Source organism: Mauremys mutica, chromosome 12 (assembly GCF_020497125.1).
Source record: "Mauremys mutica isolate MM-2020 ecotype Southern chromosome 12, ASM2049712v1, whole genome shotgun sequence".
Classification (NCBI taxonomy): domain Eukaryota; kingdom Metazoa; phylum Chordata; order Testudines; family Geoemydidae; genus Mauremys; species Mauremys mutica.
The window spans coordinates 35,871,028-35,898,777 of record NC_059083.1 but is presented as its reverse complement, the minus strand read 5'-3'; the positions used below and the strand labels follow the sequence as shown (position 1 = coordinate 35,898,777).

The 27,750-nt window shown below is 44.6% G+C and overlaps 2 protein-coding genes across 5 annotated transcripts; both read right to left on the bottom strand.

Annotated features, from left to right (window-relative positions):
* Nucleotides 1–161: 161 nt before the first annotated feature.
* LOC123346196 (olfactory receptor 4D1-like) lies at nucleotides 162–7,004 on the bottom strand. Of its 4 annotated transcripts, none has more exons than XM_044983457.1 (3): nucleotides 6,974–7,004; nucleotides 2,450–2,569; nucleotides 162–1,546 (listed from the first exon to the last, which is right to left on the bottom strand). In XM_044983457.1, exon 3 carries the CDS (start codon nucleotides 1,524–1,526, stop codon nucleotides 582–584), a length of 945 nt encoding a protein of 314 aa, XP_044839392.1. In that variant the 5' UTR covers nucleotides 1,527–1,546; nucleotides 2,450–2,569; nucleotides 6,974–7,004; the 3' UTR covers nucleotides 162–581. The 4 variants fall into 4 exon arrangements, with proteins under 4 accessions (XP_044839392.1, XP_044839390.1, XP_044839391.1 ...); XM_044983455.1 differs by lacking the exon at nucleotides 6,974–7,004 and adding an exon at nucleotides 5,549–5,699; XM_044983456.1 differs by lacking the exons at nucleotides 2,450–2,569; nucleotides 6,974–7,004 and adding an exon at nucleotides 5,549–5,699.
* Nucleotides 7,005–10,684: 3,680 nt separating this feature from the next.
* Nucleotides 10,685–11,632, bottom strand: LOC123346705 (olfactory receptor 12-like). Its single transcript, XM_044984180.1, has one exon. The coding sequence runs from the start codon at nucleotides 11,630–11,632 to the stop codon at nucleotides 10,685–10,687; it is 948 nt and encodes a 315-aa protein (XP_044840115.1).
* Between the last annotated feature and the right edge of the window lie 16,118 nt (nucleotides 11,633–27,750).

Genomic DNA, 27,750 nt, shown 5'->3' with positions numbered 1-27,750 from the left:
TAGAATAATATTTCAGAGTTATTAAAGCACTCTGATTGATATAAAGTCACATGATCAATGTTGATAAATGGTATGTATGTAAAAGGAAGAAAAGAATAAGCCATAAAGCAAAAGATTGTGCCTATTCACCTGCTGGAATATTTTATAGTAATTTCCTCACCACAATCAGTACATTAGTTCTGATACACAATTTACTGAACAGATCTTTTTTCGGAGAAGGAACTGATTTTCATGAGTTCCTCATTAGTTGAAATCATTCTTAGAGGGATTTCAGCCAGCAATTCTCAGTGTCAAAAGCCCAACAGGTGGAAGCCAATTAGGAAGGATGCCCCCATTTCCTCCCGCTGGGAACTGACCCATTTACCCTCATGGAGCTATGTCTTATTTATACCCACTGCTTTTTTTACTTACATGGAGGTTCTTGCCCTCAGTCTATAATGTGTTTGTGAGCCCAGATTCTCTTGAGTGTGCAGTATTTGATCTCTTTTTACTCCACACACTTTTCACGTGCCACATATATCTGCTGTCTGATACAGTGCACAAATTAGATTTTTAACACAAATGTAAGATTGGAAGATCAATTATGTCTCTCTTTCCCTCCCCGAGAAGAGCATTCTCCTCGTCAGTCTCCTGATGGCCTTCTTCATCTCGGCATTTCTCAACGTGTAGATCATCAAGTTCAGCATCGGGGTGATTACAGTGTAAATGACGGATATTACCTTGTCCAGCCTGAACTGCCTGAAAGGCCGAGCATAAATGAAGATGCTGGGAATGAATTGTAAACACACCACAGTAATCTGGGTTCCACAAGTGGACAGAGCCTTGCGCTTCCCTTCCATGACATGTGTCCTGATCTTGACTAAGATGACAGTGTAGGAAATCAGCAGAATGATGAATATTATTATGAGCAGCACTCCAGCATTGAAGACCATCTGCCATTCAACCAAGTGAGTGTCGGTGGAGGCCAGTTTGATGACTTGCGGGATATCACAGTAGAAATTGTCCAGGACATTTGGACCACAGAACGGCAACTGGAGGAGCAGTCCAAGCTGAACAGCAGAGTGAACCAATCCACCCAGCCATGCATTTAACACTAACACCACACACACACCCCGGTTCATGATAGTCATGTATCTCAGTGGTTTATAGATGGCCACGTACCTATCGGCAGCCATCACCACAAGTAAAAAGACCATAGCGCCTCCAATTAAGTGGAAGAAGAACATCTGGAGGATGCACTCATTGAATGAGATGGTTTTACTCTGGGTGAGGAGACCTGAGAGCAATTTTGGAGCATTTACTGATGATTCACTGACATCCAAGAAAGCCAAGTTGGCTAGCAGGAAGTACATGGGAGTGTGGAGCTGGCGGTCGGTGATCACGGTGGTGATGATGGTGAAGTTTCCCAGCCAAGTGTTCACGTAGATGATGAAGAAAATCACAAAGAGGAATCGCTGCAGCTTAGGATTCTGAGTGAGACCCAAGAGGACAAATTCTGTTACTGGGGTGGTGAGATTCTTCTCCATTTATTACTTGCAAAATGTGCCTGCAGAAGAAACAATGATGATAAGGATTATGATATAATCCCACTGCATTACTGATATCAAATGAATATTAACTCCATCTTAACAAAAAAAACCACTTGCTTGGTAATTCCCTTTGTTTACTAAATTCCACTCTCCCCTCAGGCCCGTTTTTGAGTAACTCTGTTTCAGTAGAACTTGTGAGCTCCACCAGTGGTCATCGCCAGTCCTGGGGTCCTTGGGAGTGAAGAGGAGCAGTCTACACATTGAGACAAGCCCTCTGCTAACCACTGTCTCCATTCATCTTCCTGCAGCCCTTATGGGGCTCACCTCTGATGGTCCACAGATTCCTAATGGGTCCTAGGGGTTCAGTGTAGGGAAGATTGTGGATCACAAGGAAAGCGCTTCCTCCTGGGAATCTCAGATGCTAAATGGGAGAGAGCTAGATCCTCACTAGATAGTCCCAAAAAATCACATCAATGAAATATTTGGTTTTTTGAAAAAAAATGTGATTAAATAAGCAAAGAAATTGTATTTCCCTGATATTGAAATCCAAGTTTTCATTTCAATTTTAAACATGGGTTTTTTCCAAATTTCAAATTCTGCATGGAATTTTCATTTTGATTCCTTTTTTGGGAAACAAATAATATTTTTCAATTTTAATAATTCTTACGTCTTTTAAGTGTTTTTTATATGTAGATCTCAAAGCACTTTACAAAGGAGGTCACTTTCATTATCCCTGGTTTAGAATTGGGAAATGAGGCCCAGACAGGGGAAGTCTCTGTTTGCTGTTCTCCTCACTCACTTTTGCTCCTCTAAAAATAAAAGCTTATATCCAAAGATCCACCCACCCACCTCCTCCCCCTGCAGTTACAATGCCTATCACTAATAGAATGTTGCAGATTTTCTGCAATAAGAGTCATTACCTCACAAAACTACTGTGCCTGTGATCTCAGAGCTGGCTGCCTCCTTATGATTGAGGATGGCGTGGGGAAGTCACATCTTAGAGATGTTCATTGCCCTTCTGACTGGCAGGTGAAGTGGCCCTAGTTCCAGAAATGACACGTTCTCAGAAATCCTTCCCATGTATAATATCTGAACAGGTGCTGAGAGGAAAAACTCTCTGAAATCCCCCTGAGCTTTACTGGGTCTGATCAAGAAGTCGGTTCCCCAGAGCTTTGGTGTTCCTGTCACAAGGGGAATCATTAACAAGTTCACAGCATGCTTCATTTGGTTCATGTTTGTTTTTAGCCACCCACACTCAACAGGCTGGGAACGTTTGCAGTGTTTACTGGTGCTGACACAAAGGGGGATATCCAGGACACAGAGGATGAACTGGGTATTCATCTCGCCTCAGAAACACTGTAAATCACAGGACTCCTGGGTGCTCTTCCTGGCACTGAGAGATCAGTCTGATCAAGTGGTTATCGCTGAACATAGGAGTCGGGACTTGTTCGACTTATGCAGTTTGAGGAGGGGAGTGAGGTGTAGTGGTTGGAACAAGCAGACACAGTCGTGCCAAGTCGCTCACATCCATTTTAACATATTTGAGCCAAGAGCATAGCTCAATATTCTGATATTCTTTTGGTGAGCTCTGACTTAAAGGTCAAAGTTCAATTTTGGTCTCATTTTACATTCCACATCCAATGTGCAATCAGAGTCCACAAATTTCTACATTCCAGCTCAACAGGAAGATGGGAACGTATGGTGTCAGTGAGGGGCCTGGGATAAGCATCTCCATTAGTATGATTTTCTCCCTGATTTTGCCAGCCAGGTCAGGAGCAACAGTGATGGGATAGCTACCAGGGGTCTGTACACCTTGTTGCGTGTGTAGGCTGAGCTGTTCACCCAACGGCAGAGAGCAGTGCACTGAACTGACACCTGGATGTACATAGGCAGCAGCAGGGGGTGTCAGTGAATTAGGGGAAGATTTTTAAAGACGTTTACGCACCAAGTAAGATTTTCAAAAGCCCTGGGTGACTAAAACCCATTGATTACAAAGGGGTTAGGGCAGCTTGATTCTTTTGAAAATGCCACTAGCCCCCTAAATACCTTTAAAAATCTTACTTTTAGTCCTAGAATAGAATAGAATAAACCCATCCGTACAACAATAGAATAGAGTAGACCCAGCTGTACTAGTTTAGAATAGAATATTATAGAATAGAGAAGAATTCTGCTCCATTGGGTTGGGGGCAGATCAATTCCAGCAAACATCCCTTCATTTAGAATTGCTCACCATTTTGCCCAGCATAACCCAAGTCTTTTGACTTCATAGGCAAGGAAGTTGCCATGGATTCCTACATAATCCAGTGTCGGAAGCCTAAGTTTTAGCAGAATGTTAACCATGACAGATCCATTATTTAAGGGAAAGGACATCTCAAAGAGACTTATTTCCCCATGGTTGGCTGAGTTTTTGAAGGTCTCACACTCAACTCAACAGCATTTCTCTGTCTGTCTGTAACGCAAAAACTTTGGAATGCCACATCTGATCAATTCCAAAACTTCAGGGAATGTTTTAGGCATCCCCTGATGATTTTAGGGGAAATCAGAAAACCAAAAGGGGAGAAATTTGGGACACATAGAGCTCCAGCCATCTGATTAGCACTGCCATAGGGACAACCACCTCTGCAATTCTCCATAGATCATACATGGTGCTATTAAAGCCTTTCATCATGACAATACTCCATCGCATCTCTGCCCATCTTCCCACTATAGTTTAACATCCTGACACCCGGCATGACTTGCTAGCAAGACAGAAAGAAAACAAATAACTAGGGGGGAGTGCTAAGAGGCAATGTGGGGGAAAGGTGGGAATGGGGTTGCGCACATGGAGGGAATGGGGGAGAAAAAGGGGGATGCTAGAATGGGGGAAGGAGGATGGCGGGGGAAAAACACCTGTTGGAGGAGGATTGGGGGAAACAAGAAGCCAGTAGGGGAAATGAAGGCATGCAAGGAGCCCCTATTGTATGCAATGAGGTAGGCCTAGAGAAGTCATGAAATGTGCAACCCCCCTATTACAATGAATTACTACCCATATATCTAGAAGACAAGAGCGCATTTATGGGAAAATGGGGGAAAGAGTCTAAAACCAGATATCACTTGGAACAATGGGAAAACCTGTGGAGGAAGGCTAAAAACACATCTATATCTGAGATATAGCAGCCTTCCTGCATTTATGCTGGGAAAGCCCTAAGATATTAGGACAGTAAGAAGCCAATATTTTGGAGGAAAATAAATATATTTTTCAAGATTACTAAAGTTAGGTCACTTATGGAACCCATAGTTGCAGCCTAAACTTGGTACTGATCCAAGGAAGGACTCATTGATAACTCAATTATTGCTAGTAGCCAGATCCGTGATAGCTCATGTTTGGAGGAGAGCTCCACCAACATTAGTGGAATGGAGAAATAAACTATGGGTAATCCCTCCAATGGAGTAAATGGCAGAAATTCCCTAGATCAGTGTCAAGTAGTATAGATAATGAATCATTTCCAAGTTTGGAATTGGAACCTAATGAGCATAAACATCCTGATAAGAGGTTGACCTCTCTACTCCTAATCAAGATTCCCCTGTTTATGCATCCAAGGATTGCTTTACACAGTGTTACACCAGGAATTCATGTTCACCTAATTATCCACCATGACCCCCAAACCTTTTTCAGAGTCACTGCTTCCCAGGATACAGTCCCCCATCTTGTCAGTGTGGCTGTGACTGGTTGCCTGGATGGACCACACTGAGAATGCCACGCTCAGGGCAGACTGCAAGAAGTAGTCCCCCAAAACTGGCGATTTATCCTATAATTAAAGTCACCAAACCAGTATCAAAAGAGCTTCTATAGTACTATACTGGTTAACAGGAAGCCAAAGACAATCCCCTTTAAGCATTCCAGTCCTTGGCTCCTATCTAGGCAAACAGACCTAATATAGTGAGAGGTTATTGAAAACCCTGTGCACCACACTTAAGGTTCTACCAATCCCAAAGGATCAGAAACTTACCCTTAGGTCAATATGTATTTCAGATCTTACCCAAATATCATGCTGTCAGCCAATCCTTAGTAAACTAATTAAAATTTATAAAGAATGAAAAGAAGAGAGTTATAACTGGCCCAAGGTTTCATTTTTTATAGCTGAAATGTGCTGCCAAGTGTTTTGAGCACAGCATGTGACTGAGGATCCTTCTCTGATGAGCATACACTGACCCACCACTTTGAAGTTAACATTCCATTTTCTATGCATACACAGCTAATCTAGTTACACTCATTTCCATAAAACAATTAGCCTGTCCTTCATTATAGCAGAGATAGATAAGCTGAAGACAATGCAGATAATATTAGTTTCCTGCATTATCTCACATCTTTGATCTTAAGGTTAACTGAATGCAGTTTCATACATTGTTATATCCTTGGGGGCAACGGCTTTAGGAAGAAATCACTGGAGACACAGAGGCTGTAAACCTTGGAGCAGCCATTTATTGCTACTCACAGAACTAACCAACAGCCAGCCAAACAGGCTGGGCTATCCCCTAATATTCTGACTCAGTTGCCATAGCAACACAAGATTCTATTACCATGACAACCAAATACACAACACACATAATGTAAGGCGATTAAGATATGAAAGGGAATTAGCATCTACAAGCTAATTTGGTTACAATGTAAAACGTCTAATGGGATATAGATAAACACACACAAATACACTTAGCATCTACCCTTGATTTCTATTGCTACAAATGAATGGGTTAATGACTGCTTGTCTAGTATATCTGTTTGAAATTCACGCACAAGTGAATTATCCTGATACAACTGTAATGCCTCTTGTTAAATTGTTACGTGTCATACACAGGTTGGCTGGTCTGCCAGTGTCACAGAGTCCTACATTCTTTGTTCCTAGATGTATACATTTACATTTAGCCATATTAAAATGCATAATGCGCTTGCACCCACCTTACCAAGCAATACAGATCACTTTGTATCTGTGACCTGTCCTCTTCATTATTTACCATTCCTCCAATTTCTATGTTATCTGCAAACTTTATGAGTGATGATTTGAAGTTTTCGCCAAGGTCATTAATAAAAATGTTAAATAGCACAGGACCAAGAACCGATCCCTGCAGAATCCTACTAGAAACACACCCTTTTGATGATGATTATCTTGGCTGAGAGAATGAAGTTCTGGAAGTGGAAGATACGCGGATGTCGACATATTGTTTTCAGTAGGCACTAGATGTTCTCCCATAGAAATCAGTGGTAAATCTCACAGTGATTGTAACAGCAGCATGATTGTTCTTAAGCTGATCAGAAAATTTAAACCACGGAAACATAAAAAGAGCCCACTAAACTAAAGGCCAGATGGTGAATGCACAGCAGGCACTTAAATGAGTAGCCTCCCTGCAGCCAATAAGGTTAATCAAGGGAGAAAGGCCCAGACCTCCAAACATATTTACGTGCCCACCTCTCATTGAAATCACTGGGAGTTGGATGCCTCGGTACTTTTGAGGATCTGGGCCTTACTGCTTCTGAATATGGGTACGATTTTCAGGCTCTAGCCCTAAATCTTCACATTCTGGAAACAGAGAGACTGTATGTCCCTTCATAATTAGATCTTTATTTAAATAGGTGATGCAGTCAGATTTTCATTACCCAGGTTTGCAAGGGAGAGAAACTCAGTAATCACTGTCCTGGGACCTCCCTGTTAAATGCTGAAAGTGCACCCAAACCTATGAGTCATTGTAACAGGGTGCTGGCTAGGAGAAACAAGCCAGGCCCCTGTTCGCCCTGTTCCAGAGGAAGAAGGGTATTAGTTGGGCTGGCTGAGGGGCCACACCGTAATTACTAGAGTGGATCCACCTGCAGGGCTGGGTAACCAGCCTGCCCTATAAAGCTGGCTAGGAGACAGGAAAGGGAAGCATGTGGGCTCTAGATCCCTGCTGGCTGGGAAGGTAGTAGTCTCCCAGAGTGTTGGTCTCTGTAGATATCTGTAAATAAGAGGTGGTGGGAACAGACACAAACAATAAAAGGACACAGGTGCTGCATTTCAGTTGGTCTCTGACTGCATTTGTGGAAGGGCTGAGGGAAGGCACCACTACAGTCATATACCACCAAAATCCCCATTGAAGGTAAGTGGATTTTTGCTTCCGTGAAATGTACAGAATGGGGCCCAAAATATTTTCATTTCATGGCCAGATCAAAAAACACATGTGTTTTCATAAGCTCCAGTCACTAAATTCATGGCCTCTTGCAAATGCAGAGAATGTGCCTTGTTCTTCTTTTATTGACACAAGCTTTACAAAAGTACAACTACATTGACTTCAGTGGAGTTACTCTTGATTCACAGCAGAGCACAGAGAGACCTCCCTCTGGCCCAGCCTATGACTAAGTTCCCTCTGTGGATCTGGTCCACAGTGACCACGACCTGACACAGGTGTCACATTGTTGACCATTTTGCAGCAGTTACCATGGCATCTGAGATACTGCAAAAACCAGATCCTCAGCTGGTGTAAATCAATGTAGCTCCATGGAAGTCATTTGGGGCTTGACCCACGAAGGGACTTAGGTACTGCAATGTCTAACTTTCAGGCACTTTGTCCCTGATTCATCAAGGTATTTAGGTACCTAGGCCTTGATTCAACAAGGAATTTAGATGTTGTGATGATCAGAGTCACAAGTACTAACTTTTAGGTGCCTTGAAAATCACTGGGATTCACAAAGCCTTAGTTCGGTGCTCAGGCTTCCCGTACAATGAATGCAGGGAGACAGATGCCTGAGAATGAGATTCACAAAGCTAGCATGCTGCATGGCTCCTTGCCTAAGCTAGCCAATGGGAGGTGCCAAGCAGAAGGGGAGTGTTAAGCCCCACCCCTTTCAGGGAGTTCTGCACCTACCTCAGCTGTGAGCCCTTGCCTGGAGTGTGGCACCCAAGGTGTTTCTTGCAAGAGGTGGGGAAGAATTCCCTCCTTCATTGCTTTTAGCCCAGTGGTCCGTGTGCTCACCTAGGAGACCATGGGTTCAAATCCCCCATCTGCCTGAGGGACAGAACTGGGCTGAACAGGGCTCTGCCATGTCCCATGTAAGGTTCTAGCCACTGGCCTATGGGATGTTCTCATGTGGGACCCCCTCAATCTCTCCCACTGGTGTATTCCCACTTTGAATAAATAATTAAAGCATCACGGGGGGGCGGGAGATCCAAGGTCTTCTGCATTCAGGGTAAGGGCACTAAGCACCATGATATACAGTCATTCTCGTGCAGTCTCTCTCTTCCCCCCTCCCCACCCACCCATATGATTCTGTCTATTCCGCCAAAGCTGAATGGCTTCAACAGGAGAGATTAAGGGAGCTCTAGATCTGAATACCTCATAGCTCAGTGGTTCAGTCCCTCATCTGAGAGGTAGCAGATTCCTGTTCAGCTTCCTTTGCCCCTCAGGGTACATGGGGCTAGAACTAAAGGTGTCCTAAGCACTAGGCTAAAGGTTATAAGGAAGGCCCTGCCCCTCCCCTGCTTTTTTTATGTGGATTTATGAATACATCCTACCAGATCAGGCCCTGCAAGCAAGGTAGGCAGAGGAACACCCACCTTCTCCCAGCCTGGGAATTTGCGCTGGGGCTCAAGCGGATGATAGGTGTCCAGATCCCCAAGTGATGCTGCAGTGCACATGCCCAGAGGCAGAAACATAGACACCTAGGGAACATTTACACTGAGAATTTAGGCACTGAGTGAGTTTAGGGGCCTAAAGGATTCAGCCGCTGAGCAGGAGGTTTATGACTACCAGGGGGTGGGTCTGGGAGGCCTCCCCTTCAGTCCAGTGGTTAGTGTAGGAAGCCAGGCTGTGGATGAATCCAATTCAGTTTCCCCCTTCTGCCTGATAAGAGGAAGGGTTTGCCCAATAGCATCTCTCTGTTGGATGCCCAAACTGCTGCACAACAGACTCATTCTCGCTCCCTTTGTTGCTCGGTGTATATTTAATTATGTCACACAAAGTGGAACAGCTTCTGCAGGAGAGATAGAGACATTCAGCCTACGATATCCCATAGCCCACGGTTAGGGCACTCACCTAGCAGGCTAGAAATCCAAGTCCAAATACCAACCACACATCACACAGGGAGGGGGACTTAACTCAGGTTTCCTACATCCCAAGTGAGTACTTCAACCCAGGAGATAAAAGTGATAAGGGACCTGCCCCCACCCCCAGCATTTTGTGTCTGTTTAGGTGTGCTCTGAGACCACCTACCAGATCAATCCCCACAGGATAGGCAGGTGGTGCCACGCCTGCTCTGAGGAACCCATTGGGGCTTAGGGATCAGATAGGCACCCAGACACTTAGACCATGGTGTACGTGCACCTGCTGACTGGCAGAAACTAAAGAGCCTTGGGGACTTGAATATTGGAAAGTCAGGCACCTAGGGATTTTAAAGGCCTACAGGGTTAAGCAGCAGGGGTTCTGTGGAGCTCAGTGGTGCCGAAATGTTGGATGTAGGCACCTAAAGTAGCAGTTAGATGCCTAAATCCTTTTGTAGCGCACACTAATTTCAGCTCCCCCAGGTTTGGAGATGGCTCCTACCTATTCTACAGATATAGGAATGTAAAAACATACACAAAGATTTGAAGTCTTTGGAAATACTTTATTGTTTTTAACATGCTATATTGTCACTTGACAGAGAAATTGCCATGCAGCATCAGCCCTGTGGTTCTTCTAGTCCAGGCACCCTTCTCCAGGGGTAGCCAGTATCAGCTGCTTCAGAGAAAGGAAAATTATAGGCTAAACTGTGAGGAAAAATTCATCCTAGCCCAGGCAGTCAGTGGTTGGCTCATGTCCTGAAGCACGAAGGTCTCTACAAATGATAAAGACATATTAGAATTCTGTTAGTCTCTATGTCTGAATGATCTCCTGAGCCACCGACATGCACAAGTGTGATTAGAGTGTTAACTAGAGAGAGAAGCGATAGTGACAGTCAGAGAGAAAGAGATGGACATACAGATGAGTTGTACTAGATGTCCACCCACATGTCTCAAAAACTCATTCGTTTATAACCTGATAAGAAATAAGAAAAAAACACAATCAAACGGTGTGTCATAATTTTGTAGTTTTTTCTTGTTGCTCCAGTTTTTTGTGCAAATTATAAAGAATGCTGAGATACTGTGTTCTTTCTCTCTGTCGAAATGCAAGGTTCATTTTGTCAAGGATTTGTGGCCCATAGTCCTTCTCAAAGCTTCTTTAACTTCCTTGTTCCTAAGGCTGTAGATGAAGGGATTCAACATGGGGATGACAAAGGTGTAAAACACAGATACTGCTCTCCTTGGGTACAGAGAAGATAACCAAGTGGGCTGGGCATACATGAAAGCAATGGTCCCATAAAATAAAGTCACAACCAACATGTGGGAGGTGCAGGTGGAGAAGGCTCTGTGCCTGCCCTCAGCAGAGCGAATCCGGAGGATGGTGGAGATGATGTAGATGTAGGAGATGAGCACAATCAAGGCAGTGCTCGCTATGATGAGGCCACATAAGGTAAACATCACAAGATTATTGATGTACGTGTCACTGCAGGAGAGACTGATCAAGGGAGGGCCATCACAGAAGAAATGATCGATCTCATTATGCCCACAATAGTGCAGCGTAAAGGTGAAGCCTGTTTGCACCATGGCGTTCACACAGCCACAGATATATGACCCTACCACCATTTGAATGCAAACCCACTTGGACATGGTGACGGGATACAGGAGTGGGTTGCAGATGGCAGTGTATCGATCATACGCCATCGCTGCCAGGAGGAACGTTTCGGTGGTGAGGAAGAGACAGAAGAGGAAGAATTGGGTGGCACATCCGTTATAGGAAATGGCTTTGCTCCCTGATAGGAAGCTTGCCATGGCTTTGGGGGCGATGGTGGAGGTAAAGCAGAGGTCTAAGAGTGACAGGTTCATGAGGAAGAAGTACATGGGGGTGTGAAGCCAAGAGTTGACTCTAATGATGAGGACCAGGATGGTGTTTCCCAGCACGGTTATTGTGTAAATCACCAGAAACAAGACAGAGGGGATCATCTGGCATCCTGGACCATTTCCAAACCCTAGCAGGATGAATTCCATGACTGCTGTGCGGTTCCACTCTCTCACTGGCGCCATGGCTGTTAAATCCTTTGGAAAAGGCAAGAGATAAGGATTAAAGAAGAGGCAAATGAAGAAGATTCAATGACGGGCTTCATGAAAAGAGGGAGGATGGTCATGTGGAATAGACCCTGTTCTGAGACTCAGCAGATCAATGTTCATTTTCCAGCTCTGCCACTGACTCCCTGTGAGGCCTTGGCCCAGTCACTGGGGCCAAGAATCATAGAACTTAGAACTTAGAATTTAAGATCAGAAGGGACCATTATGATCATCTAGTCTGACCTCCCGCAAGATGCAGGCCACAAAAGCTGACCCACCCACTCCTGAAATAATTCTCTCCCTTGACTCAGCTGTTGAAGTCCCCAAATCCTGATTTAAAGACTTCAAGTAGCAGATAATCCTCCAGCAAGCGACCCCTGCCCCATGCTGCGGAGGAAGGCGAAAAACCTCCAGGGCCACTGCCAATCTACCCTGGAGGAAAATTCCTTCCCGACCCCAAATATGGCGATCAGCTGAACCCCGAGCATGCGGGCAAGACTCTCCAGCCAGACACTCAGGAAAAAGACTTTTAATATCCCAACATTGACCCTCGGTACTAATTACCAGTGGTGGCACGTTATTGACCTATTGACTAAATCACGTTATCCTATCAAACCATTCCCTCCATAAACTTATCAAACTTAATCTTAAAGCCAGAGAGGTCCTTCGCCCCCACTGTTTCCCTCGGTAGGCTGTTCCAGAATTTCACTCCCCTGATGGTTAGAAACCTTCGTCTAATTTCAAGCCTAAACTTCCCGACTGCCAATTTATATCCATTTGTTCTCGTGTCCACATTAGTGCTGAGCTGAAATAATTCCTCTCCTTCCCTGGTATTTATCCCTCTGATATATTTAAAGAGAGCAATCATATCTCCTCTCAACCTTCTTTTGGTTAAGGAAAACAAACGGAGCTCCTCAAGTCTTCTTTCATATGACAGGCTTTCCATTCCTCGGATCATTCTAGTGGCCCTTCTTTGTACCCGTTCCAGTTTGAATTCATCCTTCTTAAACATGGGAGACCAAAATTGCACACAGTACTCCAAATGAGGTCTCACCAACGCCTTGTATAACGGGACTAGCACCTCCTTATCTCTACTAGAAAAACCTCGCCTAATGCATCCCAAGACCGCATTAGCTTTTTTAACGGCCACATCACATTGCCGACTCATAGTCATCCTGCGATCAACCAGGACTCTGAGGTCCTTCTCCTCTTCCGTTACTTCCAACTGGTGCGTCCCCAGCTTATAACTAAAATTCCTGTTAGTCATCCCTAAATGCATAACCTTACACTTCTCACTATTGAATTTCATCCTATTTATAATACTCCAGTTTACAAGGTCATCCAAATCTCCCTGGAGGATATCCCGATCCTTCTCCGAATTGGCAATACCTCCCAACTTTGTGTCATCCGCAAACTTTATCAGCAGCAAAAAATCCTGTGGCACCTTATAGACTAACAGACGTTTAGCAGCATGAGCTTTCGTGGGTGAATACATCCGGTGGATGCATCCGACGTGGGTGAATACATCCGGTGGATGCATTTCATGGGTGGATGCATCCGACGAAGTGGGTATTCACCCACGAAAGCTCATGCTGCTAAACGTCTGTTAGTCTATAAGGTGCCACAGGATTCTTTGCTGCTTTTACAGAACCAGACTAACACGGCTACCTCTCTGAAACTTTATCAGCCCAATCCTACTTTTGGTTCCAAGGTCAGTGATAAATAGGTTGAATAAGATCGGACCCAAAACCGAACCTTGAGGAGCTCCACTGGTAACCTCCCTCCAACCCGACAGATCACCTTTCAATACGACCCGCTGCAGTCTCCCCTTTAACCAGTTCCTTATCCACCTCTGGATTTTCATTTCGATCCCCATCTTTTCCAATTTCCAAAGCAGTGAAAGGGAATTGGGCACTCAACTCCATTACATTTCAATAGGATTTAGTCACCTAGGACCAGATTTTTGAAGGTATTTCTGTGCCTAGTAGAATTTTCAAAAGCACCAAGGCACCAAAATCTCATTGATTTCAATGAGTGTTGGACATCTAGATGCTTTTGCAAAATCTCACTAGGCTCCTAGATTCCTAGATTCATAGATTCCAAGACCAGAAGAGGCCATTCCGATCAATACCTTTAATCCTAAATGCCCAAAATCCGTAAATTGATCCTAAATATCATTAAAAATCAGGGGTCTAACCATTAAGCTCTTGTGAAAACTCTCAGCTTTAATATTTCTGCTCCTTAGTTCCCAGTCCTGAAAATGAAGATAACATTATTTCCAGAACTGAGAGGGTGTTGTGATAATAAAATCATTAATATTTTGGAATTGCTCAAATGCTACCATGGCAAGGGATAAAAAAAAGTACCTTGTGAGTGATTTTCTAAATGAGACACCCAACTCCCCATTGAATTTTTATAATATTTGCATCCTTAATTCACAGTTCTTTTGAAAATTTCATCATAGATTTGATGGCAAAGCTGCCTTTGACTTGACTGTAAGCAGATAAGCCCCTCGTAATCCAAGTTAAACAAATTCCTCATAAAATTTGAGTTGTTCTTTTGGAAGACATCTTTTCTAGACTAGCAGCTAAATTAACCCACTATTCCTTACAGCTGTAATACAAAGCACATCTCTTCAGCCAAGTTGGACAATTGCAGGCTCTATCCATTCATGTGTGATCCCATTGATTTATAAAAAGGTGGGAGAATGAGACTTTGACATCAATAATATCATACAAGAAGATTGGATGACCTTGAAAACTGGAGTAATAGAAATGGGGATGAAATTTAATAGCATAAAGTGCAAAGTCATGCATTTAGGGACTAACAACAGGATTTTTGCTATAAAATGTGGACATATCAGTTGGAAGTGACAGATTAGGAGAAAGACCTGGGTGTACTTGTCAGTCACAGGATAACTATTACCCATCAATATGTGGCCAGTGATGAGCTGCCAAAATATTAACAACAGGTTCCCTCCTCCTCACCCCACGAAGGGGTTGTGGCCACCCCACCCACCCGCCGGGCCTCCTACCCAATCCAATCCCCCGCGTTCTTCGATGCCCCCCTGGAACTCCTGCCCCATCCACCCCCCTTCCCTGACCCCTGACTACCCCCTGCTGCCCCATCCAACCCCTCGTCTCATTCCTGATTGCCCCCCGAGACCCCTGCCCCATCCAACCACCCCTTCTCCCTGTCCCTGACTAACCCCTGCCACCTCATCCAACCCCTGCTCCTTCCTGACTGCCTCCCCAGGACCATTGCCCCCATTCAATCCCCCTGTTCCCTGCCCTCTGACAGCCCAACCCCATCCACCCCCCCACACGACTCCCCAAACTTCCCTGCCCTCTTCCAACACCCCCTCCCTGTTCTCTTACAGTGCTGCCTGGAGCCGCTCCACCGGGACCAGCACCAGCGCCATGGGGCCCGAGCCGGGCTGGGCCAGAGCTGCGGCGCCAGGATCAGCACTGGCACTGCCGCTGCGGGGCCCGAGCTGGGCCTGAGCCGCAACTGCGGGGGCCAGGACCAGCACCGGCACCGCAGGGCCCGAGCTGCAACCGTGGGGCTGGGCCCAGCACTGGCGCCCGGACCGGCCGGGCCGGAGCCAGCACTGGTGCCAGTGCCACGGGGCCGGGGCTGGAGCCGCAACCGCAGGGGCCAGGCTAGAGCAGCGGGGCAGGGGCCCAGCACCAGCACCCGGGACCGGCCAGGCCAGAGCCAGCACTGCCGCCGGGGACCGGCTGGGCCAGAGCCGGCGCCCGGGACCGTCCGGACCTGCAGCGCCAGGACCAGCGCCAAAGCCACAACCACGGGGCCGGGCCCAGCACCGGCACCCGGGACCAGCCGGGCCGGAACCAGCACTGGTGCCCGGGACCAGTTGGAGTTGCAGAGCCAGGACCAGCGTCGGCGCTGCGGGGCCCAAGCCCGGCTGGAGCCGCAACCGTGGGGGCCAGAACCAGCACCAGCACTACAGGGGGCCGGGCTGGAGCTGTGGAGCCGAAGCTAGGGGGGCACAGTGGGGGCCGGGACCGGGCTGGGACTGGGGGCGCTCGGCCGGGGGGTGCCAGGCTGGAGGGAGCCACACTCCGGGACCAAGAGCTGTGCTTGAGGGAGCTGCTGAGCCAGCCACACCTCCCCTCTCCCACGCGCCCCAGCTTACCTGCCTGCCTGCTGCTTGTTCAGGCGAACATCTGATTCGTGGGAAGCAGGGGAGGGGGAGAAGAAGGGGGCAGAGCAGGAGAGGAGGGGGAAGTGAGCTTGCGCCAGAGCTTATGTTAAATAAAGCCCTTATACAACTGGTTGTCCTGAAACAACCGGTTCTAAAAGGGCTGCTAAATTTAACAACCGGTTCCTGCGAACCGGTGTGAACCGACTCAAGCTCACCACTAGATGTGGCCATGAAAAAGGCTAATGCAATCCTAGGATGCATCAGGCGAAGTATTTCCAGGAGAGACAGGGAAGTGTAATCACCATTATACAAGGCACAGATGAGACCTCATCTGGGGTACTGTGTGCAAGTCTGATCACCCATGTTTAAGAAAGATGAATTCAGACTGGAACAGGTACAGAGAAGGGCTACTAGGATGAGCAAAGGAATGGAGACCCTTCCTTACGAGAGGAGACTTAAGAAGCTTGACTTGTTTAGCCTAGCCAAATGAAGGCTGAGGAGAAATATGATGGCTTACTATAAATACATCAGAAGGATAAACATTAGGGAGGGAGAGGAGGCCTTTAAGTTAAGGGCCAATATAGGCCTTAGAACAAATGGATATAAACTGCCCATCAACAAGTTCAGGCATGAAATTAGATGAAGGTTTCTAACCATCAGAGGAGTGACGTTCTGGAACAGCCTTCCACCGGGAGCAGTGGGGACAAAAAGCCTAACTTATGAAGGGGATTGTATGATGAGACTGCCTACGATGGCACGTGGCCCATATGCAACTGCTAGTAGCAAATATCTCCAAAGGCCAGAGATGGGACACTAGATGGGGAAGGCTCTAAGTTACTACAGAGAATTTTTTCCCAGATGTTTGGCTGGTGCATTTCTCCCACATGATCAAGTTCTAACTGATCTCCATATTTGGCATTAGGAAGGAATTTTCCCCTGGCCAGATTGGCAGACCGTGAGGGTTTTCGCCTTCCTCTGGAGCATGAGGCGTGGATTAATGGCAGGGCTGAACTAGAGTAAATGGTGGATTCTCTATAACTTGAAGTCTTTAAATCATGATTTCAGGACTTCAGTAACTAAACTCAAGGTTACAGGTCTATTACAGTAGTGGGTAGGCAAGGTTCTGTGGACCGTGACGTGCAGGAGGTCAGACTAGATGATCACAATGTTGCCTTCTGGTCTTAAAATCTGTGAGTCTGGGTCGGTCCTGGGTCTTGTACTATTCAATATTTTGATTAAAGATTTGGATAATAGAGTGGGGAGTATGCTTATAACATTTGTGAATCATAGGTTTAAAAGGGGCCGCAAGGGGCCTCAAGTCTAACCCCCTGCAAAGAGGCAGGATTTGTTGCTTCTGAACCATCCAACACACCTGTCTATCCAGCTTGGATGACATCAAGCTGGATAGCCACCTATCTTGGAGTTCACAAGCACTTTGGAGGACAGGACTAGAAATCAAAAGGATCTTGACAAATTGGAGAAATGGTCTGAAATGAGCAAACTGAAATTCAGTAAAGAAACCTGCAAAGTACTATACCTAGGAAGAAAAACATTCATTGTACAACTACAAACTGAGAAACAACTGGCTAGGTGGTGGTACTAATGAAAAGGATCTGGGGGTTATAGTGGATCACAAATTCGATATGAATCAACAATGTGATGCAGTTGCAAAAAGGCTAATATCATTCTGGGTTGCATTAACAGGAGTGTCGTATGTAAGACATGGGAGGTAACTATCCCACTCTTCTTGGCACTGGTGAGGCTTCAGCTGGAGTACTGTGTCCAGTTCTGGGTGCCACACTTTAGGAAGTTTGTGGACAAATTGGAGAGAGTCCAGACAAGAACAACAAAAACAATGAGACATTTAGAAAATCTGACCTACGAGGAAAGGTTAAAAAAACTAGGCACGTTTAGACTTGAGAAAAAAAGACTGAAGGGGCACATGATGAGAGTCTTCAAATATGTTAAGGACTGCTATAAAGAGAATTGTGAGTGATTGTTCTCCATGTTCACTGAAGGTAGGAAAAGAAGTAAAGGGTTCTGCAGCAAGGGAGACTTAGGTTAGATATCAGGAAATTTTATCTAACTGTAAAGGTAGCTGAGCTCTGGAATAGGCTTCCAAGGGAGGCTGTGGAATCCCTGTCACTGGAAGTTTTTTTTTTAAGACAGGTTAGTCAAAGTTGTAAGGGAATTCACAAATTGTCACTATAGATGTGATTCTCGTCGGTCAGATGAAAGACAGTTGAGATCTCACAACTGGAATCTAGGGCAACACCTGAAGATGTTCAGGGAATCCTCTGAAGATGCAGAGATGTCTGTATTTCTCTGATTCCAGTGAAGTGTTAATTCTGCCTCATGTTAGATTATTGAAGTTGGGATTTTCAGTGGTATGCATCTCCTATTGAACTGACTGAGCTAGCAATTTTCCGACTCTTCTGAGTACTGCAGGTTAATTTTTGGAGGGAAATCTTTCAATGGTCTTCTTGAATTCTCTCATTTCTCCATTTCAGCACTATCCTAAGCCCCCCCCCCAGCCCAACCTGCCCCTCCACTCCTGAAAGAGGTTAGTTGTGTTCACACATCCACTGTTGTGAGAGCAGTAGATAGGTCACATCAAATGGCTCTCTCTGAATCAGGAGGTTAATTACCTTTGTATATGGCAAAGTACAGATGAACTGTCCACTTTTGGTGTGCACACTTCTAAAAGGACATTGAGAAAATGAAAAGTGTTCAGAGAAGAGATACAGAAATGAGTAGAGGTTTTACAATAAACTAACAAAGGAGATCAATCTATTTAAATTATTCAAGAGATGGTTAAGACATGATTTGATCATGGTCTATAAATGCCTGATGGTAGAAGATATTAGCTTTTTTAGACACAACATCACAATTGGAGCTCATGAACATACAGTTGCCCTCAATTCATGTAGAAACATTGGAGTCGGTGCAGAAAATAACCACAAATTATTTGAGTGGCAGAGAAAATACCTTACAGTGAGAGAATTAAAGAGCTCAATCAGTTTAGCGTCTCAAAACAGAGATCAGTAGATGATCATAGAAGCATTGAAATGTAAGGCTGGAAGGGACCTCAAAAGGTCATTTAGTCCATTCCCCTGTACAAAGAAAGGACCAAGTATATGTAGACCATCCCTGAGAGGTATTTGCCTAACCTGTTCTTCAAAAAACCTCCAATGACAGAGATTCCACAACCTCCCTTCAATGCCTATTCCAGTGCTTAACTAGCCTTATAGTTGTAAGTTTTTCCTAATATCTAACCTAAATCTCTCTTGCTGCAGATTAAGCTCATTACTTCTTTTCCTGTCCTCAATGGACATGGACAACAATTGTTCTCCGACTTCTTTATAATAACCATCTTCAAATATATTAAGGGCTATCAGGTCCCCCCCTCAGGCTTCTTTTCTCAAAACTAAACATGCTGTGTCTTACATACAACATTCCTGTCAATACACCCCAGAATGATATTAGCCCTTTTCACAGCTGTATCTCATTGTTGGCTCATATTCAATTTGTGATACACTATACCCCCAGATCCTTTTCAGCAGTACTACCATCTAGCCATTTGCTTCCCATTTTGTAATTGTGCAGTTGACTTTTTCCTCTGAAGTATAGTACTTTGTACTTTTCTTTACTGAATAATACCAAACCCAGGACAGACTTCTTCAGGATCCCACTAGATATGTTCCTCCATTTTGACAGCAAACCACCAATTGCTACTCTTTGAGTACAGTCTTCCAGTATTGTACCCAACTTATAGTAATTTCAACTAGACCACATTTCCCTACTTTGCTTATGACAATGGAACATTCAAGAAATATAGTTTCTACAGTTTTGCCACTAACCACTAGGTCAATGATCCTGTCAAAGAAGGAAATGAGTTTGAATTGGCATGATTTGTTCTTCACAAATCCATGTTGGCTATAACTTATTACCCTGTTATCCTCCAGCAGCTTACACATTGATTGTTTAATAATTTGTTCCAGTAGCTTTCCAGGTACCAAAGTTCTGACTGATCTAAAATTCCATGGGTCCTCTTTCGTCCTTTTTTTTTTTTTTTAAAGACAGGAAATATGTGTGCCCTTCGCCAGTCCTCTGGGACCTCACCCATCCTCCATGAGTTCTCAAAGATAATCGCTAATAGTTCTAAGATTGCTTCATTTAGTTTCTTAAGTACCCCAGGATGAATTTCATCAGGCCTGTTGTGTTGAATACATTTAACTTATCTAAATATTCTTTGACCTGTTCTTTCCTTATTTTGGCTTGTGTTCCTTCCCCCTTGCAGTTATTATGAATTGTGTTAAACATCTGGTCACCATTAAGCTTTTTAGTAAAGACTGAAGCAAAATAGCCGTTAAATACCTCAGCCTTCTTAATATTATCAGTTATTGGCTCTCCTTTCCTATTAAGTAGAGGACCTACACTTTCCTTTGTCCTTCTCTTACTCCTAACATAGTATTAAAGGACCTCTTCTTAGTGCCTTTAATGTCCCTTGCTAGATGTAACTCATTTTGTGCCTTAGCCTTTCGGATTTTGTCCCTCATGTTTGTGCTGTCCCTTTGTACTCATCCTTAGCAATCTGTTTCCACTTTTTTATTTATTCCTTTTTCATTTTCACAACATTAAAAAGCTCCTGATGGAGCCATATTGGCCTCTGACTATTCTTCCTATCTTTCTTCCACATCAGGATAGTTTGCTCTAGCACCTTTAAGACTGTATCTTTGAGAAACTTCCAACTCCCATGAACTCCTTTTTCCCTTACATTTTCTTCTCATGGGACCTTACCTACCCATTCTCTGAGTTTTGAAGTACATTGCCCTTATTCTGCTGCTCTCACTCCTTCCTTTCCTTAAAATTATTAAATTGATCATTGATCACTTTCACTCAAATTACCTTCAGCCTTCAGATTCTCAACCAATTCCTTCTTGTTAGTCCTAATCAAGTCTGAAATGACCTTTCCTCTGGTTACTTCCTCCACCTTCTGAAACAAAAGTGGTCCCCCAAACATTCCAAGAACATGTTGACTATTTTGTGTTTTGTCATATTACTTTTCCAAAGGATGTCTTGGTAGTTAAAGTCCCCCATTATTATCAGGTCTTACGTTTTGGATATTTTTGTTATTTGTTCTAGAGCGTCCACATCCATCTCCTCTTCCTGATTTCATGATCTATAGCAGACCCCTACCATGACATCACCCCTGTATTTTCACCCTTTTATCTTCACCCAGGGACTTTCAACTGATCTGCCTCTCACCTCCTTCTGGACCTCAGAACAAATCTATGCATCTACAAATCTGTGTGGTCTCCTTAAGGTATAAAATTATTTAATTTAGGTCTGATTTTAAAATCTGATAAATTACTTGTGTAGGGGCCATTCACATGTGAATTCAACCAGACACACTGAAACACATTCACACAAATACTGCCTCCGCCCAATTCTCTGCTGTTACAAAATGCTTAATAGCATGTTTGCATATTAGCATGTATCCCTCCTGGCAAAAATGGAAAACTAAAAGGATAAAGACTGCATACTTAAGAAAGTCCTTTGAGCTTCGTGTCTCTTATGGCACTTCTTCAATATTATTTGCCATTGATGGTGATTGTCTCGGCTCTGATGCCTCTTTCGCTAGACGGCATGAGAATGGTGACTCACCAGTCTGTGAAAATTATTTGAAGTTGAGGATGCTGTTGGGTTCCTTTGCCCCAGCACAGGAGATGTAGAAATGCCTTTTCATCCTGTCCCGTGACTTCTGGAGATAAATATACAATAGCTAAACTGATAACCCGTCTCTGACAAGACTTCTTAAAGTCTCATGGCTTTTTCTCTCCCTCCCATAACTCCTCCCAGGGGCCCCAGGACAAATGAGAATAGAGCACTCCCCCTAGAATTACTTGGCATTTCAACCAACAGAGAGAGATTCAGACATCGTAATCAAAATCAGGATGGTGGGGGAAGATACCTCCATTTTGAAGAAGTCATCTGAAAACCCAGCATCCTCAGCACTGTATAATTGAACATTGCTGAGTGTATATTTCCAAACAAGGAGATATGTATTAGAAGTGGCTTTTATTTTCCTCCTACAAAATCCAACAGGATTTCTTAAAGTATCTTAAAGTAAGGAGTTATACTTTAAATGTATGTCTTTCCTGTATATATGGAATAGATAAGGCATTGTAACCTATATTGGGAGTGGAAGGGGCTGGTTTTCTGATTTACATAATGGTCAGAATCAGCTCCATTGATTCCAGTGGAGTTACTCCTGATTTACATTAGGGTGAGTGAGCGGCAAATCAGACCCTCAGTCTGTAGCCAGACCCTGGAAAGTTCTGAGTGTGTTTGAAATTAGACTGATTAGATTTGATTGGGCTAGCAGGTCAAATGGTACTTTTGTCTACTCCCTGAAATGATTAATTTAACTCTGAGAGTCGGATGTTGGGTGTGACTACCTGTACTTCTCTGTTTAACATTTCCCTGAGAGGTGTGAGTGTATCCCACAATGCATTGTGAAAATGTCCCCCAAGATAGTATGCCAGAAGGTGGGGAAAAGGACAATGGGATTGTAGCTGGGTGGTTACCCACTCCTGCCCTTCGGTGCTTAAAGCAGCCCTGGAGAGAGCTGCAGCTCTAAAAGCTGGGCTGACTGGGGAAGCAGCCACAGCTGGGCCACGCCCCAATCAGGCCACAGCTGCTCCCTATAAGAGGCTGTGAGCCAGAGCCCAGAGAGTCCCCCTCTGCCTCAACAAGGAGAAGGGTCTGGCTGCAGGGAGCTAGAGACAGGGTACCTGAGTGGAGCAGGGCTGGGGAAAGGCAGAGGAGCTGGGGAGCTCCAGCCTGGAAAGCCCCAGGCTGTGGCCTAGCATAAGGCCAACAGGTGCTGGGGGTTGCAGAGGGCAGCCCAGGGGTAGGCCAAGGCAGCAGGTCCAAACCCAACCTTGCCAGTGATGAGTAGACTGATACTGCAGTCTGCCCCAGGGCGCGGGGGCTAGACAATGACTGGCAGTAGCCATATACTGAGGCAAGGCTGGGATAGAGGGTGGGGGTTCCCCTGAGAGGAGGAGACCCAAAGAGAAAGGGGTTACTGCCAGGGGGCAGCACCCCAGCTAATAAGGCACCAGGGTCCTGGGAGGGACACAGGGGCCAGAGGACAGGCAGATCACCAGCCTGCAGAGGGCGCTCTGGAGATGGAACGAGCTAATTCCTGGAACAGACGAGCAGGAGGTGCCGCAGGGGTGAGTCCGCACGTCTACAGGGATACCTATCCCTACCCATATGAGCGCACATCTTTTGCCAATAATACCTGATGCTATGTGGACACAATGCACCAGCACAACTGGCCAAGTTTGAATGCACACCACTGAATTTGTTTTCTCAGTAGTGGAACTGCCTGGAAACTCAAATTCACATTCTGTAGGAAAGTCTGAAATTTCAAAAAGAGAAGTTATGTTGAAGAAAACAAATTTAATTTCCCACAGAGCAGGAATTCCCAAATTTTGTTTAGAATATTTTGTTTTGACTTTTCAAAATGTTTCCACCTCTTCACAAACTGCTCAAAGGCCCAGCAACCTGCCAGGCAGCAAAGTGGCAAGTTCGGGGGTCCTGGAAGCCCCATATCCTGGTTTTACAAGCACATAGGTGCCTATTTAAATTGAAATCAGTGGAAGTGAGGCACATTTGTAATTCCCACTTGGTTTAAAAATCTGTCCCCAAATCTATTAAGGACTGTGAAGCACTCAGATACTGCAGTGATGAGGGCTAGATAAGCATTAGAGTAGAGCTGATCTAAAATTTACCCATGGAACAATTTTTTCTTCAGATAAAATATTGTTTTGTTGAAATTGGAACTTTCCATGGGAAAGTGTCTATTTTTTCAAAATTTCCTTGAAAAAAAGGAAACGAATTTTTGTGACAAGATTTGCTAAGCATTTCAACAAAAGCTCCAATTCAACCTTATTGGAATGCAATTTTTCATTTCAAAAGAAACTTTCTGTTTCAAAATTGATTGTATTTTAGAAAATACAATATAAAATTTAAAAAAAGCAGATTTTTATCTTAATGGAATATTTTTATTGACCCAAAAAGAGGTATTTGTGGGAAATTTTGAGATTTTAGTTTTGTTCCAGTTTGGGGCCCGATACTCGGATGGTGTAAATTGAGAACGTCTACGGAAATCTAGGCTGTAACTCCACTGGCCAACTCTATATTTCAATCTAACCCCCTTTAAACTAAGTGATAACTAAAGCCTCACATGCTCATTTGAACTAATCAAAAACTGGTAAATATTTTTTCATGAAAACTCGTGAAAATGTGAAATAATGTACAAGTATCAGAAAGTAATTTCTTTCATTAATTCATCATTTTTCACAAAAAATGTGTATTGAAAATTTTATTTTCAGTTTTTCATTTTTTGGTTTCCTCTCTTTTTCCTTACTTTCCCCTCTCCCCCCGCCTTTGCTTCATTTTCCATTTTTGCCACTGAAAAAAAGTAAAGGAAAGGAGAAAGGGGGAGGAAAAGTTCAAAATGTGAAAAGCAAAATGTTATATCATCCCTTTTCATGTTACAATGTATGTCACACATGTCAATGAGGTCATGATGTTCATCTTCTGTAATGTCATCATAGCTGTCACTATAGTTTCACCTCCTATGCCTTCATCCCCGCCACCATTCTCAAGACCTGCTCTGCAGTAGGTAGGTATAAAGCCGTCTTCACCTGTGCCTCCCACATGGTGGCCATGAGTCTGTTCTATGGGACAGCCTTCTTCATCTCTGCCCAGCCAGTCACTATATCTGTTCCCAACCAGAGCAAAATCGTGTCCATGTTCTATACCCTGGTGATCCCCGTGCTAAACCCTCTCATCTACACCCTCAGGAACAAGGATGTGAAAGAGGCTCTCGGGAGCATGATGGGGAAGAAGGTTTTTTCTTCAATTAACTGAATAGAGTCCAGGAGGCTCACAGTGGGGGTGCACATCACCCTGTTCTGGAGCAGAGCAGGTGCTTGCGCAACTGTCTCTTACAGAATTGTAAACCTCTTGTTTACAATTCCCCTGCTAGTCAATGGCTCGGGATGGTTGCTTAATGCCTGTTTGGATGTGGGTCACCACCTTTGTTGCCACCGGATAGCTAGCTGTGGGCATCTCCCAGACACAACATATTTCCTATCAACCATATAGCAGAATATCATAATTCCATATACAATGATACAGATATTTTGACAGAACAATGAGTTTCAACATATCATGACCTTTCATTGGATATCTTACATGGCATCCTTTGTACAAAATATCAATCATATACAAATTATGAGTGTGGGAGTTACATGGGTGCTATTTTAAGGTACAGTGCATCACAGAGGCAAGCAGTGATAAACTTATAGGTAGGGGAGTTCATAGATACCTATATTCCAAGGTCAGAAGGGACCATTGTGATCATCTAGTCTGATCTCCAGTATAACACAGGCCATAGAACTTCCCCACAATAATCCCAGAGTAGATCTTTTAGAAAAACATCCAGTCTTGATTTAAACATTGTCAGCGATGGAAAATCCATCACCCTAGGTAAATTGTTCCAATGGTCAATTATTCTCACTGTTAAAAATGTGCATCTTATTTCCAGTCTGAATTTGTCTAGCTTCAACTTCCACTCAGTGGATCACATTGTACCTTTTTCTGCGTCACACCTTAACCTTCTCTTTGTTAAGCTAAACAGATTGAGCTCTTGGAGTCTATCACTATAAGGCAGGTTTTCTAATCCTTTAGCCATTCTTGTGGCTCTTCTTTGAACCCTCTCCCGTTTCTCACCATCCTTCTTGAATGGTGGACACCAGAACTGGTCACAGTATTCCAGCAGCAGTTGCACCAATGCCAATAACCTCTCTACTCCTACTCGAGATTCCCCTGCTTGTGCATCCCTGGATCACATTAGTCCTTTTGCCTACAGCATTGCACTGGGAGCTAATGATTACCTCCTCGCCCACACCTTGTACCTCCAAAATCTTTTTCAAAGTCAGTGCTTCCCAGGACAGAGCCCCCTGCCTGTAAGCATGGCCTACATTGTTTCTTCTGAGATGTATACATTGACATTTAGCCATATTAAAACACAAAAGTTCTTCCACATTTGTTCATCAGTTTCTTAGAAGATATTTGCATCCAATTTGTAAACAGGCTGAGAGTAATTGTCTATGTCTGGGATTTTCAGTGGAGCCCAAGGGAGTTGAGTGGCCAAATCCCATTGAAATTCATTTGCTTATGATCCCAATTTTTAATCATCTCTGTGCTATAACCCTTTGGGAGTGAGACCTGTTTGCGTGAAAATGTTCCAAAGGTTTTATTTACGTAGCATTATAGAAATGTAGTGATGGAAGGGACCCCAAGAAGTCATTTTGTCCATTCCCCCATGCTGAGGGAGGAGTAAATATACTTAGACCATCCCTGACCATCTAACCTGCTATTTAAATCTAATTTTTACAGGGCTGATTTATTTTCTGTGCTGGAAATGTAGGCTGGACTTTTCAAAAGCAGCAAAGGGAGTCAAGTGCCCAATTCCCATTACCACACTTTGGGAGTTCAGTGCCTAATTCCTTTAGGCTCTTTGGCTCCTGCCAGGCTCTGTTTCAACCTCAGCACTAGAGCTGGTCATTGTTTTCCATCTAACACAGTTTGGACAAAAAATGACTTTGTTTTTGATAAAATGTCAGAAAAATTTTATTTTCTGCCTAAACTGAAAATGTGTTGGTCAAAAGCCTTTCAGGCTTTGGTAATACTATTCAGTGTTTGAAATAGGATTTTTAACAGAAAGCGCTGAATCTCTGTTCAGAGCAGCCCTACACCTCTGCTTAATGCAGGGGTTCACAATTTTTATCCCCGAGGCCCACCTGTGCTGCTGATGGACCCAATCACGGCATTGTCCCTGGGAGGCCTGGGAGGCTGATGATCCAGGAGGCCCGGCAGCCATGGATTGCGGGGGACGGCGACTCAGAGCCGGAATGGCCGTGAACCATCCAGCCTCCTCCAGCTGCCCTGGGAGTCGCCACCTCTTGGGGATGGCCCCTTCTCCTCGCCCTCCACCCATCGCCTAGCGTCACTGCTTCACCCTCACCTGCCCGTCAGGGGTGCTGACCTCCTCCGGCTCTGGGCAGAGTCCATTGCTAGCCACCACACTGTTGCTGTCTGCTTCTCAATGCCCCCCCATCCTCCCCATGTCTGCATCAGCAAACCACCCAAGACTATGGCACAGCCCATCTTTGGGCTGCAGCTCACAGTTTGGGAAACCCCGGATTAATGGAATAACAGCTCTGCTATCAAGGGAATCTGCACAGCTGCATGCACATCTGAGGCTATGTCTACACTACCCGCCGTATCGGCGGGTAGCGATCGATTTTTCAGGGATCGATATATCGCGTCTCATCTAGACGCGATATATCGATCCCCGAACGCGCTTATATCGATTCCGGAACTCCACCACCGCAAATGGCGGTGGCGGTGTCGATATGGAGAGCCCCGGAGATCGATCCCGCGCCGTAGGACGGGTAAGTTATCGATATAAGATACTTCGACTTCAGCTACGTTATTCACGTAGCTGAAGTTGCGTATCTTATATCGATTTTTCCCCTTAGTGTAGACCAGCCCTTATAAAGCACTTTAGAAAGATGGGACAGCACCATTACCTTAATTCTTCTAAAGGGAAACTGAGGCACAGATAGAGGCTGTGACTTGTCCACGGTCACACAGCAGGCCAGTGGGAGAGCCAAGAATAGAACCTGTGTCCTGATTTCTTGCCTTCTTCAGTAACTAGGGACAAGCTTTTCAAAAGATCTTAAGTGATTTAGGAGCAAAATCCCACTCAAAGTCAGTGGGATTTGTGCAACTGCATCACCTCGATGTTCAATATCTTCATCAGTGATTTAGATAAAGGCAT

Coding starts and splice junctions, on each gene's coding strand:
- LOC123346196 (XM_044983457.1), bottom strand. CDS start 1,526: ATGGAGAAGAATCTCACCACCCCAGTAACAGAATTTGTCCTCTTGGGT.
- LOC123346705 (XM_044984180.1), bottom strand. CDS start 11,632: ATGGCGCCAGTGAGAGAGTGGAACCGCACAGCAGTCATGGAATTCATC.